Source organism: Telopea speciosissima, chromosome 11 (genome assembly GCF_018873765.1).
Source record: "Telopea speciosissima isolate NSW1024214 ecotype Mountain lineage chromosome 11, Tspe_v1, whole genome shotgun sequence".
NCBI lineage: Eukaryota > Viridiplantae > Streptophyta > Magnoliopsida > Proteales > Proteaceae > Telopea > Telopea speciosissima.
The window spans coordinates 5,703,381-5,719,164 of record NC_057926.1 but is presented as its reverse complement, the minus strand read 5'-3'; the positions used below and the strand labels follow the sequence as shown (position 1 = coordinate 5,719,164).

The 15,784-nt window shown below is 40.3% G+C and overlaps 1 protein-coding gene across 1 annotated transcript in view; it reads right to left on the bottom strand.

The window, feature by feature from the left end:
* LOC122646496 overlaps positions 1–11,686 on the bottom strand; it is a 61,193-nt gene extending 49,507 nt beyond the window's left edge. Inside the window, exons 1-2 of the mRNA XM_043840067.1 lie at positions 11,320–11,686; positions 7,439–7,569 (exon numbers count right to left, since the gene is read on the bottom strand). Of these exons, the coding sequence (XP_043696002.1) occupies positions 7,439–7,569; positions 11,320–11,518 (330 nt within the window). The 5' untranslated portion in view covers positions 11,519–11,686. The remainder of the gene's footprint in view (positions 1–7,438; positions 7,570–11,319) is intronic.
* Between the last annotated feature and the right edge of the window lie 4,098 nt (positions 11,687–15,784).

The following is a 15,784-nucleotide window of genomic DNA, read 5'->3' as shown; positions in this document are numbered from 1 at the left end:
AATACTCCTACCTAGGACTACATTACTGTCATTTTGTTCAAGAAAAGCTACAACAAGGGTTGATTTCTCCTTGTCATATCCGTACAGGATCACAACTTGCAAGTGTGTTTGCAAAGTCTTTGGGGAGTGCAAGAGTGGATTATATTTGTAACAAGCTGGGCATGATTAAAATCTATGCTCCAGCTTGAGGGGGAGTGTTATCGAGACTTATGTAAGTCTCGGTATTAGCGTGACGGTAATATTGAGACAGGTGAGAAGGGCAGTTTAGTCAAGCTTTCTTATTTCTTTTTATTTTATTTTTCCTGTTATGCCCTTAGTGATTATATATAATGAAGTTTAGTGGGAGATTACACATATCGTGTAACTCCCAAGTTGCATATTTCTTCTTCTTCTTCTCTCTCTCGATTTTCCGTCCACTTCCCTAAGGTGATGAGGTTGAAGAGCAGCCGACTGATACTACTGAAGAGGATAAAAATGACACCCTAGACATTCATTTTTGAGAATGGCTCCTTCGATAGATGTTACAGAGGATGGCATAGTTGTCAAGGCATCGCCTAGACGTCCAGTCGCCTTTCTCTCACCTAGTTTTCTGGTGTTGCCTTGGTTTTTTACCCCCTCGATCACCTTGGTTTGCCTAGGCGCCTTGACAAGTATGGAGGACGGCCGTGAAGAAGATTCTGAAACATTTAAAGTAAAGGATAAACAAGGTGATGATGTTGTTGCAGAAGATCACTTGAGTACAGCCTTCACTACAACAACAACAACCATAACCTTATCCCAACTAAATGGGGTCGGCTACATGGATCCGAAGCAGCCATGACAGTAATAGAAATAAGAGAAGTAGGAGGGAGTATAAAAATGTAAAAAGGAGTAAAAGGAAGTAAAAAAAAATAAAATAAAATTACTAAAGGAAAAAAGTAAGTAGTGGTCAAAGCAGCATCCAAGGAACATCCCCCTACAAGGGATCGGCTACACGGGTCCTTGTCCTCTAAACAACTCTGTTGGATTATATGGGCCAGAATACCCCCAAGGTATTCTGGACCTTTTTTACTGTTTTATTTTTATTTCTATTATGTGGGGTGTCCATCTCATTGTGTATTTCAGGATCTAGACTCGAGGAAGACGATTGGATCAGGTAAGGTGCATGGTGGATTGTACCTGCTTGATGGTGACCCACTTGTTACACAGGCTTTACCTTCTCAGCTATGTCAGCCTGCATCATTCTCCTCTGAAGTACACAAATGGCATTCTCGACTAGGACACCCCCCCCCCCTTTAGGAACTTTATCACATTTATTTCCAGCATTATTGAAAAATAGTAATAAGGAAGATTTCTTTTGTGAGCCTTGTGTCTTGGCCAAACAGACACGTTCAAACTATCCTATTTCTAATAAAAGGTCTTCTTCCTTATTTCAATTGGTTCATACTGATGTGTGGGGTCCTAGTCGAAAAGCTTCTCTCTCTGGTCATAGGTGGTATGTCACTTTTATAGATTGTTATTCCCGATTCACTTGGGAAAAATGAGGGTTTTTTCCTATTTTCAGCATTTTCACACAATGGTCCAGACCCAATTTAGTGCCACTCTCAAAGTCTTGAGAAGTGACAATGGGACAGAGTATATGGAAGGTCAGTTCCAAAGATACCTTGCTGCCCATGGGATTGTACATCAGACCAGTTGTGTTGATACTCCAGCCCAGAATGGTGTGGCTGAAAGAAAAAACCGCCATCTCTTGGAGGTGGCCAGAGCACTTATGTTTGCTCGACATGTTCCTTCCTTTTATTGGGGAGATACTGTCCTCAATACGGCCTATTTGATTAATAGGCTGCCCAGTCGGGTTCTTGACTCCAAGGCCCCTGTCGAGCTCTTACTTGGCTCTTCTTCTTTTATTGTTCCCCCTAGGGTGTTTGGCTGTGTTTGCTATGCCAGGGATACTAGGTCCCCTGGTAAACTTGAACCCCGTAGTATCCGCTGCATATTTTTGGGGTACTTTGCCACCCAGAAGGGGTACAAGTGCTATTATCCTCTTGCCAGACGGACACTGGTCAGTATGGATGTTGTTTTTCATGAGACTGTGTCTTATTATTTGTCCCCACCTCTTCAGGGGGAGAGTGTTAGTGAAGATGTGCTGACCATAGAACCTCCCCTACAGTCTGTTTACAATGAGTCTGTCCCTATTCCTCCTACTTCCTACTCCTCCCTCTGCTTCAGGGGGAGAGGTCCCTATACAGGAGGAGACCATCCCAGATGATGTTGTTGACATTCCTACTCAAGGGGAGCAGACTCCTGTCCAGAAAACCATTAGTGAATTTCAGAGGAGGATTAATGAATATAATGTGTAGACTTATACAAGGAAACATAAGCAGCTTCAATCAACTATAGCACTAATACCCATCCAATTGCCGAACCTGGTTCCAGAACCTGCCTCTCCACCTGGTAATACTTCTTCTCCTGATTTACTTATTGCTATTCGCAAGGGTGTCAGGGCTTGCACTAAGCATCCTATATCCCGTGTTGTTTCTTATGACTCCCTTTCTTCATCTTTTCGTGCCTTTGTTTCTTCTCTTTTTTCTGTTCGTATTCCTAACAATTGGCAGGAAGCTCTATCAGATGGAAAGTGGAAGGCAGCAATGATGGAAGAAATGGAAGCCTAAAAAAAAAATAGCATATGGGAGCTTGTGATTCTTCCACCTGGGAAGAGAACTGTTGGATGTAAGCGGGTGTTTGTAGTGAAACAGAAGGTGGATGGCACTGTGGATAGGTATAAGGCACAACTTGTGGCAAAGGGGTTCACCCAGACATATGGCATTGATTACCAGGAGACCTTTGCCCCTATTGCAAAGCTAAACACTGTTCGCGTTTTGCTATCCTGTGCAGTCAATCTTGGATGGGAATTGCAACAGTTGGATGTGAAGAATGCTTTCCTCAATGGAAAACTGGATGAAGAGGTATATATGGACATTCCACCAGGGTGCTCTTGTGACAAAAACCAAGGTAAGGTGTGTAAATTGAAGCATGCACTTTATGGGCTAAAGCAGTCACCTCGAGCATGGTTTGGCCGGTTTCATTAAGGCCATGATTTCTGTAGGTTATAAGCAGAGTAATGCTGATCACACTCTCTTCATAAAGAGGGTTGGTGGAAAACTCACTGTTCTTATAGTCTACATTGATGACATAGTAGTCACTGGCAATGATGGTAATGAGATCAGCCGGTTGAAGTCCTTTCTTGGCTAGGAGTTTGAGATTAAAGATCTAGGAAAGCTACGGTACTTTCTTGGGATTGAGGTTGCCAGATCTTCTAAAGGCATTTTTCTCTCCCAAAGGAAGTATGTCATAGATTTATTGGCTGAAACTGGTTTGCTAGGATGTCACCCTTCAGATACTCCTATGGATGCTACTATTCGTCTCAAGGAAAAAGAGGGTGAACCTGTTGATAATGGTCGGTACCAAAGACTAGTGGAGAAGTTGATTTATCTCTCACACACACGCCCGGATATTGCTGTTGCTATGAGTACTGTGAGTCAGTTTATGCATGATCCCTACTCTTCTCATATGGAGGTTGTTCTTCGTATCCTTCACTACCTGAAGTCAATTCCTGGAAAGGGCATTCTCCTGTCTCCTCATGGTCACCTACGGATAGAGGCATACACTGATGCTGATTGGGCTGGTTCTACAGATCACAAGTCTATCTCTGGGTATTGTTCTTTTGAAGGTGGCTTGTCACTTAGCGTAGCAAGAAGCAGAATGTAGTTGCTCGTTCTAGTGCCGAAGCAGAATTTCATGCTATGGCACAAGGCATTTGTGAGTTACTTTGGCTCAAAGGCTTGCTACAAGACCTTGGGGTTCCTATTCGTCTTCCTATGATGTTGTACTGTGACAACAAGGCTGCAATCAGTATTGCACATAACCTGGTACAGCATGATCGCACTAAGCATGTTGAAGTGGATAGGCATTTCATTAAGGAGAAATTGGAAGAAGGGCTGATTTGTGTTCCCTTTGTGAAGTCTGCTGATCAACTTGCTGATATTTTCACCAAGGGATTATCCGAAAAACTGTTTCATCCTAATCTAGTCAAGTTGGGCATGATTGACATATTTGCTCCAACTTAAGGGGGAGTGTTGGATTATATGGGCCAGAATACCATGGGGGTATTCTGGACCTTTTTTACTATTTTATTTTTATTTCTATTATGTGGGTTTAGTCCCACATTGCTCACATGTAATACTGTCTTTAATTTTCAACAATATACATACAGGCTTAGGGGTGATCATTGATCATCTAAGCCATTCACTCAATTTGTGTTTCGCCAACAAACTCTATCCGCGGTCATATTACAATCGAACCCTACCATATGCAAATCCTTTCTTACCACTTCACCAATAGTCATTTTAGGCCTACCCCTCCTACCTGTTTTAGGTACTGAATCTGGTCACTCTTCCTTACTGGTGCATCCATGGGTCTCCATTGGACATGACCATACCACCTCAAGCGGCTCTCACGAAGCTTGTCCTGGATTGGTGCAACTCCCAATTCGGTTCTAATACAATCATTCCTTACTCTATTTCTCCTGGTTTTGTCGCACATCCTCATCTCCGCTATACTCATCTTATCTATATTACTCTTCTTAACGGCCCAACATTTCGTCCCATATGTCATCGCTAGTCTTATTACTGTCCTGTAGAATTCCCCCTTAAGCTTAATAGGCATGCATTTGTCACATAAAACTCCTGATGCACCTCTCCACTTCATCCATCCTACTTTAATTCGCGTGGGAAACATCATCCTCTATATCACCCTCTTTTTTAATGGTTGAGCTCAGGTATCTAAAGCATTTACTTTGTAGTAGCTCTCGCTCCTAAAGTTTCACCACTTCATCACCTCTCCTGGTTTGACTGAAGTTACACATCATAAATTCTGTCTTTGTTCTGTTTCACTTAAAACCTCTTGATTCCAATCATGATCTCCATTACTCCAACTTCACATTAATCCCTTCCACTGTCTCGTCTATCAAAACAATATCATCATCGAAAAGCATACACCAAGGGACCTCATCTTGGATGTGCCTGGTTAAATCATCCATGATGAGTACAAACAAATAAGAGCTTAGAGCTGATCCTTGTGTAACCCAATTGTAATTGGGAATTCACTACTTTGGCCCTCTGCAGTTCTGACACTTGTCACCACACCCTCATACATGTCCTTAATTATATCCACATAGTTACTTGAGTTCCTTCTCTTCCCTAGGACATGCCAATTGAGCTCTCTAAGAACTCTATCATAGGCCTTTTCTAGGTTGATAAAGACCATATAAAGATTCCTTTTGTAAGCTCTAAAAATTTCCATAAGCCTCCTTATAACCATAGTTGTCATAGCGGTTAGGCGGTCCAAGGCGTTGGATGGTAAAAAATCATGGTGACACCAAGTAAGCGACAAAAGCACCCAACTCGACCAAAGCGCCTGGACGCCTAGGCGATGCCTTGACAACTATGCTTAGAAGGTAAATAGCTTCTATCGTGGATCTCTCTGGCATAAAACAAATTGGTTCTCCAATATTCAGTTTCTCTTCTTAAATGCCTCCCAATGATTTTCTCCCATAGTTTCATGGTATGACTCATTAGTTTAGTACCTCTATTGTTATTGCAATTCTGGATATCACCTTTGTTCTTATAAATCGGAACTATAGTGCTTCTCCTTCAATTATCTGGCATTTTCTTTGAACTCAAAATCTTGTTAAAGTAAGCTTGGTTAGCCAAGAAACCCCCTTACTCCTAAGCTCTTCTACACTTCAATTGGGATCTCATCCGGTCCCGGTGTTTTGCCTACCTTCATCTTTCTTAGGGCCTCTTTAACTTCGGCCCCGCCAACTTGTTGTAGAAGTCCATGACGTGTGTTGGCTTCAAGATTATTTCTCTCCACTTCCGAATCCATCCTATTAGTCAAGGTAGCTCCATTTAGTAGATTGTAAAAAAATTCACCCCATCTCTCCAAAATGTCCGCATCTTGTATGAGTACAACCTTTACTCTTGATGATAATTGTGTGCTTGAGCACATCGAGTATGTTAGACCACCCAAGTTCTTTGAGGAGAAGGGACCACTCCTTGAGGACTACATATCCACTTATCGTGAGCTTCCGGAATTTTTGTTTAGGCAGCAGTTCAATATTCATCACACTCAAGTGATTCCTCGACTCACTAAAACTTGAGGTCGAGTTTTTTTAAGTGGGAGGGAGCTAATGGAGTATAAGACCCTTGATTTAATTCCTGGGCAGGCCCATATTTGGGCCCATGTTTTGGGGTTATTTATGCCCTGGTTAAGCCCGAGTTCCTGCTCTAAGATGGGCATCGAACAGCAGGTCCAGTGGAAGATAGTTATCAGATTTTGTGGGGCCCAACGGATCTTTATGTGGAGAAGGAATTCCAGAAGTTGTGTATAGCTAGAGTGGGGCCCTCTTGGTGGAGATATGGTGGATCTTTGATGGAGAGATTAGCTAGATTAGTTGCTATTTTGTTTACTTCCTATTTCTTTAGTTTCCTTGTCTTTAGTTTGTATTTTTATAGTTAATATTTTGGTGTTATTGTCTATTGACAGCAAAAGGGTAGAGTTTCTATTTTGACAGGTTTCTATTTTTTCAACTTTGTAATTTGTAAATAGGGGGGCAATCTATATTGAATTTGGCAGGCTACTATGGGCCACACCTGTACTGGTTTCGATTTCTGGTTTCCTCTCTTTGTGATTGCTGTCTATCCTCATCCTTCTCCATTTTAGAGGATGCAAGATCTATAAAGCTATATCCAGGTCTCAGCCTGGGCAGTGTGGGCTCCAATGTAAACGGATTTAAAGTGCTAGCGCCCCTTGAGCTTTAGACCTGGTAGGAAGCTTGAACCTCCATCATGGTCCTGCATCAAATCCCTTATGTTCAACGAAGACTCAAACATATCATTCAATTCAATCAATCCTATGTGGGTCGCCAGAGATTGAATAACTCAATCCATGGAGCATTCATTTACATTCAAAAGCTAAAGCATGCCATTGAACCTAAAACCAGCTATGGTTTTGTAACCTTCCCACTACGAGGCCCGATTACAAGTTCATCAAGTATGCCCTCATCCATGCTTTGGTTTGTGAATGGCATACCTGCATTACCTCATCTCCAGATTCTATAGCTTCTAGCAGTGATAGGACCTGTATGGCTGTATCTCAAAGACTCAAACCCTCCTTCACCCCTAGAGAGCCAGAAATCCCAGTTTAGGCCATTCCAGGTAGAAGGATACAAAATTGGAAACAGTTACTCAAGTATAAGAGGGTTAAAAGAGAATGACACAGGCAACAATAGTGAATCACCCAACCACAAGTCTTATACATTAAATAATTTAAAAAACCTAACAATTGATACAGAATTAGCAGAAAAACGAAAAAGATCTGAACAAAGTGCTAATATAACCTTGAATACTGAAGCCCAATAGTAATCATAATGGCAGCGGAACTTTCTTCTTTCCAAGGGGTAAAAGACATGCTTAGCTTTATAGTTCAACCATCCAAGTTCACAGATCTTGGATGATCTAATATCAACACCTACAAGAAATATAGCAATTCAAGATATTAATAATTATAGTAATTCTCCCATGACTGCAAAAAGACAAGAATTAAAAAGGATTTAAAAAAAGAAAGAAGAAGAATAGCTTGTGTGGCAAGACTACGAAGGATGAAGTAAGGAATGTCCATATTAGAGCTGAGTAGGGAGTGGCCCCTATACATGAGAAGCTTAGAGAGAGTCGTTTGAGGTGCCATGGTCATGTTCAAAGGAGGGCCTTTGGATGCACCAGTATGAAGGAGTGATTTGATACAGTTTGAAAGATCTAAAAGAGCTAGGGGCAGGCCTAAATGTCACTAGGAGAAGTAGTGAGGGTAGTCATACATAGTTTTGGGCCTTGTCTCAAGTATGGCCTCAAATAGAGCTGAATGCAGGGCTACGATCCATGTAGCCGACCCCCTTTTAGGCGGTATTGCTGAGTTTTTGTCAATGATGTGGCACTCTTTCCTTTCTTTTACTATTATTATATCTTGTCTTTGCAAGGATCCATGTAGCCGACCCCATTTAGTTGGTATAAAGCTGAGTTGTTTTTTTTTTTATACAAAAAAAAAAAGAAGAAGAAGTAGACAAATGAATAACAATGCTGAGAATAAAGTGAAACCCAGATATAAACACAATATACATCTCTGATACCTATACAAGATTACTTCCTTCATGACGAAGAATGGCCTCATTATTTTAAGGGGGAGATGTAATTTAATTTAATACTTGCACAGCTAGGGGTATAGCCACAAATTGATTTTCATTACATTGTCAATATCGTTGCATTCCTCAGCCTTGGGAGTTCCTCACCAATCTAAAACATTGCAATTTTCCAGTAATTTCTTTCCCCTTCTAGAATTAATAAGTAAAGCCCTCAAGTCAATAAAATTACATAAGGAGATACAGATCAATTTTTTGCAACAAAAAAATGGCCATCAGAACATTCAGGCTTGGCTGCTGATAATCTGTACAGACCACACGTCCGAACAGAAAAAACAGAATCAAAACAACAAAAGTGGAAAGGATAATCAGAGGTAATTCAGGCCAGGCAGTCAAACAGAATAGATTACAAATTTTGCATTACTTGCATTACTGGATATTCAGATGTTGATTGGGCAAGCTTTGCTAGTGATCGTCGTTTAACGACTGGTTATTGTACATTTGTTGGTGGTAACCTTGTTTCTTGGCGAAGTAAAAAAACAAACTACAGTAGCCAGATCTAGTGCTGAGGCAGAGTATCGAGCTATAGCTCATACAACTTCTGAGCTTATGTGGTTGAAGTCTCTTCTGCAAGAATTGGGGGTGGTCTGTGTTATCACCTATGGAGATGTATTGTGACAATCAAGCCGCCATTTATATTGCTAGCAATCCAGTGTTTCAAGAAAGGACCAAGCACATTGAGGTTGATTGTCACTTCGTTCAGACCGCTGTGTTACAAAAGCTGATTTCTACTCCATTCGTTTCGTCGATTAATCAACTTGGCGATCTTTTCACCAAAGCTTTGTTTCGGCCGGCGTTTGTTCGTGGTTGTACCAAGCTGGGCAAGGGCGATATATATGCTCCAGCTTGAGGGGGAGTGTTAGAAGTCGTAGGTGTGAGGGTCTATGGAGAACCATAGACCCTATACGATAGGTCTTAGTTGAGGGGTTTTTAGTTTATTCCCTTTTCTCCTTTGATTTGTTTTTCTTTTTTGTCTTTGATTCTGAAGTTTAGTTTCCTTTTTGTTCTAGGAGACTAACTCCTATTATTTGTAATTCCTTATTATATATATACATCGTGTGAGAGGCTGAACTAATTATCAAGTTTCAGATTCTCTCTCTCTTTTCTCTTCTTCTTTCTCATTCTCTCTTCTTCCCTACTGCTTGGTTTTACCTTCAGTTTGGCTATAATTTCAAATACACCGTGGTGATCTATAACTTCAGTTACCCAGTTATGGCAATGGAATAGCATTTTATGTATCTTAACTAAAATTTTCTACTGAAAATGGAAGTATCTGAAATACTGTTGCAGCCATTTCAAGTAAGCAAGCAAAACACTCTACAACAAATCCAAATCATCTCAAACCAAATCCTCTGTGGCATCACAACTTCATAGGATCTATTTTTTTACCAGTTAGCATAGTTTCAGATGCAATCAGAATAAAAATGATTCACCAAAACCAAAATCCTGGTTCTTCTCCCTTTAGGGGCATTTGGTAACAGTCACGCAGTGTTTCTGGTGCTTTTCTGCTCTACAATAGTGAAAAGGAGTGGAAACGCACTTAATTGTCCAGTTCATTTTTCTCTTCTCCCAAAGTGAACCGGGCATCTGGAATAGAAAAGAAACAGAAATAGAGAAGCAAAAAAGCAAAAAAACAAAAAAAAAAAAAGTTGCTTCTCCATTCTGGAACACTTCAAGGAAGAATTGAAAGAAACAAAAAAAGGGTTGAAACCCTTGACTATCATGAGCCTCTAGTTATCTTTTCCCCAAAAGCAAGAGAAGAGACACCACCACATGTACTCCTTCCTTTCCTTTCCTTCAGTACCTTGCTTCACTGGTTCACCTAAATCTGCCCTTCTCTCCTCACTCATCTCCCATGACTTCTGGTCCCCGCTAGTCTCACTCAGGTCTGGGCCTCACCCTCCCCTGCATTCGGACAAAGTCATTTGGCTCCCCTCCCCCAATGGTATTTTTAGTTCTAGCTTTGCTTGGAACATTGTTAGATCGCATAGCCCCTGTCCCTTGGCACAAATTAGGTTGGTTAAAAGGACATATTCCACAACACTCTTTCAACGTCTGGAGAACCCTTAACCTTTGCCTCCCCACCCAATCATTTCTCCTTCTCCGCCACATCCCTGTCTCCCCCTCCTGTATTCTTTGTTGGAATGGTGTTGAGGACGACGATCACCTCTTCTTTCTTGCCCCCTAGACTCCTCTATTTGGAAGAAAACCTTAGATTCCCCATAGTCGACGTCCCATATCTTTTGCTCGGGAGTGGTTATGGCTGGACATGTCCTTTTCAGGTAGCTCTATCTGTGATATCGCTGGCAAGTTGGTGTTTGGGGCTGCTATCTCTCATATTTGGATGGAGCGAAATCATCAAAGATGGACACTCCGGGTCTATTGACTTGATTTGGAAAGTCATCTTCTTCAATGTTAGCTCTAGACTTCATATGCTCCCCCATGGCTCTCTTACAGATTCCCCAAGGAACAGGCACATTGTTGTCACCTTGGACCTAGATTCTTCTATTTTGCAGTCTTCTGGCCCGGCTTCCTAGGCCTTGAGGTTTGTACAGTTCCTCCTCTCTTTCCCTGTGTATTCCCCTTCCCCCTCCCCCCCCCCCCCCCCGGTCTTCTGGGGTTTTGGTAAAAAAAAAATTTATTCACAAAAAAAAAAAGTGTCAAAAGTGTCTGTAGAAGTGTCTTCCAAACACGTTTTTCACTTCTAATCTGATAAAAAAAAACCACTACTTACATCCTATTATCAAATGTGTTTCTACTCCCACAGAAGTGCCAGCTTCAAATAGCCACTTACTTCCTTTCTTGCGGTTCCACTCATTAAACAAAGAGAAGAACTAACAAAACAACCACTCATTTACTACAAAGTTGGCAGAAAATACTGGATCATTCATAAAAAAAATAAACACATACACTAAAAAATAAGTTCAAATATAGATGAATTTACAGATTCAACAAGCAACCAAACCCTAACTAACAAAACTGACCATAAGACTTCAATAAGAAAGGCAGAGGAAATTAGAGATATTTACCGCTGGAAATAATCTTGCACTGTGCGGCAACTGAAATCGGACTGGAAATTGCGAAATATCCGATCATCATGTCCAAAGATGCGATCACCAACGTGAGGAAGCACGAGGCGACGAAGGGGACGAGAAGAACAAAACAGATACGAAGGAGAATGCGGCAAGGACGCTTATGAGCTCCATCATCTTTCTCAGGGGAATCCATGAGAGGGATTGGTTAATGTAAAATCATGGTGGAACTCGTTGATCCCGCTGCAATTCCCGGTCACCGGAAGCTGTCTTCCGGTGATCGGAGACTCGAAGTTGAAATGCGCGGAGATACTTTTAAGAGGAGAATTGTTTGGAAGGCAGCAGCAAATCTAATGAACATTTTTATCTGATGAAGACAGTGGAAAGTCAAAAAAAACGGAAGTGACGAATGCATCCCTCGGACCCGTGGTTTTAGGAACCGGTATTGGATCGGGAGAATCCGCTGATTCGTATCGATATTCTGGACCGATCCGTATCAGTGCATAGTATAGAGTATAGACAAAGGTAAAAATGGAAGAAAAAAAAAACAAAAAAACAAAAGATGAATCTGACTGATCCAAACTGATACGGACGGATTCAAATCAATAATGGCAGAGATCAATACCAATACCAATGTGAGACCCATGTGGATCAGTATCAATCCGAGTCAAACCAAGGGTCTAGTTCTAAGAAAATGGACCCACGTTTGGTTCAGGTGGTTTAGAATCTACCACGAAAAAGGATACATAGTTAGGTTCGATGATAGAACAAACGGTCAACAAAAGATCCGACCCATTAACAATAGGAAGTTTTAAATACTTGGATATTGCTTGGTGACCAAACCTTGTCATATGGTATGGGTGGCTCTAAATCCTTTTGAATTCACGCAATGAGAGGAAACCACGTAGAGTTGTGATTTAGGTCACCTAGGGGTATTTAGCTACTTGACCATTTCAAAATGGAGACAAGAGATATTTCTAAGAACCCATCCCTACTCTTTGCCTTTGGAAGTAGTAGAGGTGGGGGGCACCTTACGCTAAGGTAGGCCAACCTAGCCTACAAGTTGTGTATGTTGGAATTATAGATGTAAACGGATCAAATTCGAATTGAATGTAATACTATCTGTATATACATCTGATTAACTTTCAAACAGATTTAAATAGTTTTGGGAATCAGTTTTTAGGATTTTAATTATATTATTTGGGCTTATAAGTTCATTCCATAGGTGTTAACCTTAAACTGGCCTCGATTGGGAACGATATTGGAAATCCTGTTTATATGGTCGTCGTACTACATGTCACGAGAAAAGGAGATTTCGGTGCATGGGTATGGGTACATGTCGAGAATGTGTATAGATTAGAATCCGGTACGAGTATCTTATGTAATGCTACTGGCTGTGTGAGTGATACACGTACCCGCTACTCGATGGCCCTTAGACCTGAGAGATTCCATTTGTTGCAGTGTGGTGTTACGGATTTTGGTAAACCAATGGTTGATGTCTGTTAGAGCTATAAACCAGTGCACTGGATTCGTGATCCCGCATTGTAAACAAAGAGGATGCTCAACATGGAATCCACTGCCCGTTCGCGGGGAATATCCAAGAGAGAGAAAATGATTGGTCGAAAGTAAATCTGGATCTATTGTTTAATCTAAATGTTTTTATTAATTTATTTTCAATATAGAATCATTATATAAATTATATTGAGAATTGATTTCGAAGTTTTTCGGCCGTCCGATCGTAATCACATATTCTCTTGATCAACGTACATGATGAATTGGGGATTAGTAGCATTAAAGTACATACCTTATAATTTATTCTGAAATATTTGAAAAGTGGAAAGGCTTATGTGCAATAAAAGAGTTTATTTGACACATGACATTATATGGGAAAGCAAAATATTTATGGTTAAATATCTTTTTATATTATGGCAAGAGATATTATGAGAATATCTTATGAACCATAATTTAGAAAGATTGTATCCCTTTTGAGATTCTATGTCTTCAACTTTAGTAGCAACTCGAGTTGCAAAATTAGAAGATTCACAAAACACCAAAATGGAAGATTGAGCCTTTTGAGATTCTATGTCTTCAACTTTAGTAGTAACTGGAGTTGCAAAATTAGAAGATTCACAAAACACCAAAATAGAAGATTGAGCCAAGTCTAGGATGGACAGGGGATTACTTGAGATCCAAGGATCTCCAAAATCATAAAAAGGGAGAGGGAGGAGCCTCTCCAGGATTTTGGCAGGGCTCTCTCCCCCTCCCACGAATTTCTCTCTCTCCCCTCTCTTATAGTGTGTCTGAGACTTGAGTTTGAGAACTCAAGAAGCTTTGGTGATTTTTGTGTTCTTCTAAAAGTTGCAAGGATTGAACAAGCATTCAAGTGTTGAATAAGTTTTCAATCTCCATATTTGCACAAGTTAGAAGACTTATTATCTATAGGAGGAGTTACGCTTACGACTCTAAGGTAACCATGAGTTTTGTTTTTGAAATTGTTTCTTCCCTACTCTTGATCATGAACTACAAGTATTGACCCGATCTAAATTCCTCTGCGTATCGGGTTTATTCCAACAAGAGTTCCTTACTAAAATCTCTAATTTCTTCTCTCATCAATCCGATTTTGTTCAATGGAAGGAGAACGAAGGATTTGGCCACCATTCTTAACTGCAACAACCATTCAGTAAGCAATATCATGGATGTTTATACTAATTTTTTCTTTCGTTTTTCTCTAATCAGAAACAATTTTTTACCAGGTTTACCATACAACATTTGTTGGTACAGAATTACTCCAAAAGTCCAGAAACATCGATTCTGACTCAGAACCAATTTTTTAAACGTAATGGTTGCCATACAGATCCTAGGTCTGAGTTTTGGATGTCTATACGAAACTAACTCAAAAATAGTAATGAGAATTTGGTAGAGAGAGGAAAAGATTTGGATAACTTTAAAATTTAACGGTCAGTTATTGGCATTTCAATTTCATGGATATTGTAATGTGCATGATGACTACAGGTAATACAATGCAGTCTATGGGCGATGCCTCTTTTTTTTGCTTCACAATTAACACTCCAATCTGAAGATTCCCCCAGGTTTGATAGCATAGTACTTATGCACCTAAACCTGATTTTTTAAAAGTTAATTGTGATGCCAGCCTACTAGCAGATTCCACACAAGGAAGTCTTGGTTTTATCTACCGCAACTTAAAAGGGGAACCCGTCCTTGTAGTGAGTGAAATTTGATGAATTGGCTATCGGGGAAGTCATGGCCATTCGTGCTGCATTATTGGAAGGAATCTCTGAGGATTACAGCAAGCTAGTGGTGGAATAGGATCACAAAGGTGTAATTATCTATCTCACAACTGGGGTTACATCTTCACCATTGAGGATGCAGAGCATTTTGGAGGATATCCGATATTTGGCTTCTTTTTATGATACTTGTATGTTTTCTTATGATCCAAGAGAGATTAACAATTTGGCTGACTCCCTGGCAAGGAGGGCTTGGTTAATAGCGTGTACGACTATTTGACCCAATTCCGATCCATGACTTTAGGAGATATATTTATCTCCACATAAATAAGTTTCCCCCTCCCCCCTCACAATGCGGGTTGGGGTTCTTCGCACCAAAAAAATAAAATAATGTGTTTTGGAAGTTTTTATAATGTTATAAATATTATGGAGAGAGAGAGAGAGAGAGAGAGAGCATTATACGACTGAAATGGTGATATTCCAAGTTTTCGCACTTCTCGACTCTTATAGGCATTCTATGTATTCTTTGGTTTTTTTAATAAATCTTATAAACAATAAAAAAAGGAACTTAGTCCTAAAAAATATCAATAATTTGGTTTGATGTAATTTTAATAGTTCATACTTCATAGTGGAAACTCTCTTTTCTCGTATGGGTTTGTTTTCACACAACCACATTCTAAATGTTGATATTTATTATCTAAGGTGCATTGGGGATAGGTTAACGGGCTTGATTTAAAGGGTTCCATAAGCTCTTGAGCTTTTGGCGTAGCGATCAAATACCTAACATTTGGTATTAGACCCAAACACCACATCATGGGTTTGAGTACAGAAAAAGACTACTTAGGAGAAGGGCTATCTGGAGTAGATTGACGGTGCTCAAGAAAAGACTGCCGACTGCTAGGCAAATAGCCTGGGGCAGAGTGAATCTATTCAGGAATTCAGAATCTAAGTTGTTTTATGGTGAAAATCGAATTGGTTCAGGAATCGAGAATCAGCCCATGAATGAAAATGACTAGGAATCGGCTGATTTAGATCTGATTCAACCAATCTGTTTCTGATTTAGGAAGCAACGATCGATATCGATGAGCTGATTCCAATCCAAATCTATCGATTCACCAATCTGATTCCCGGTTTTTAAAACCATGAATCCGATGAAAACTTGAGAAGAATATACTCGATTAGCCATCTCAAAAACAGACCAAATTTACTATATATTG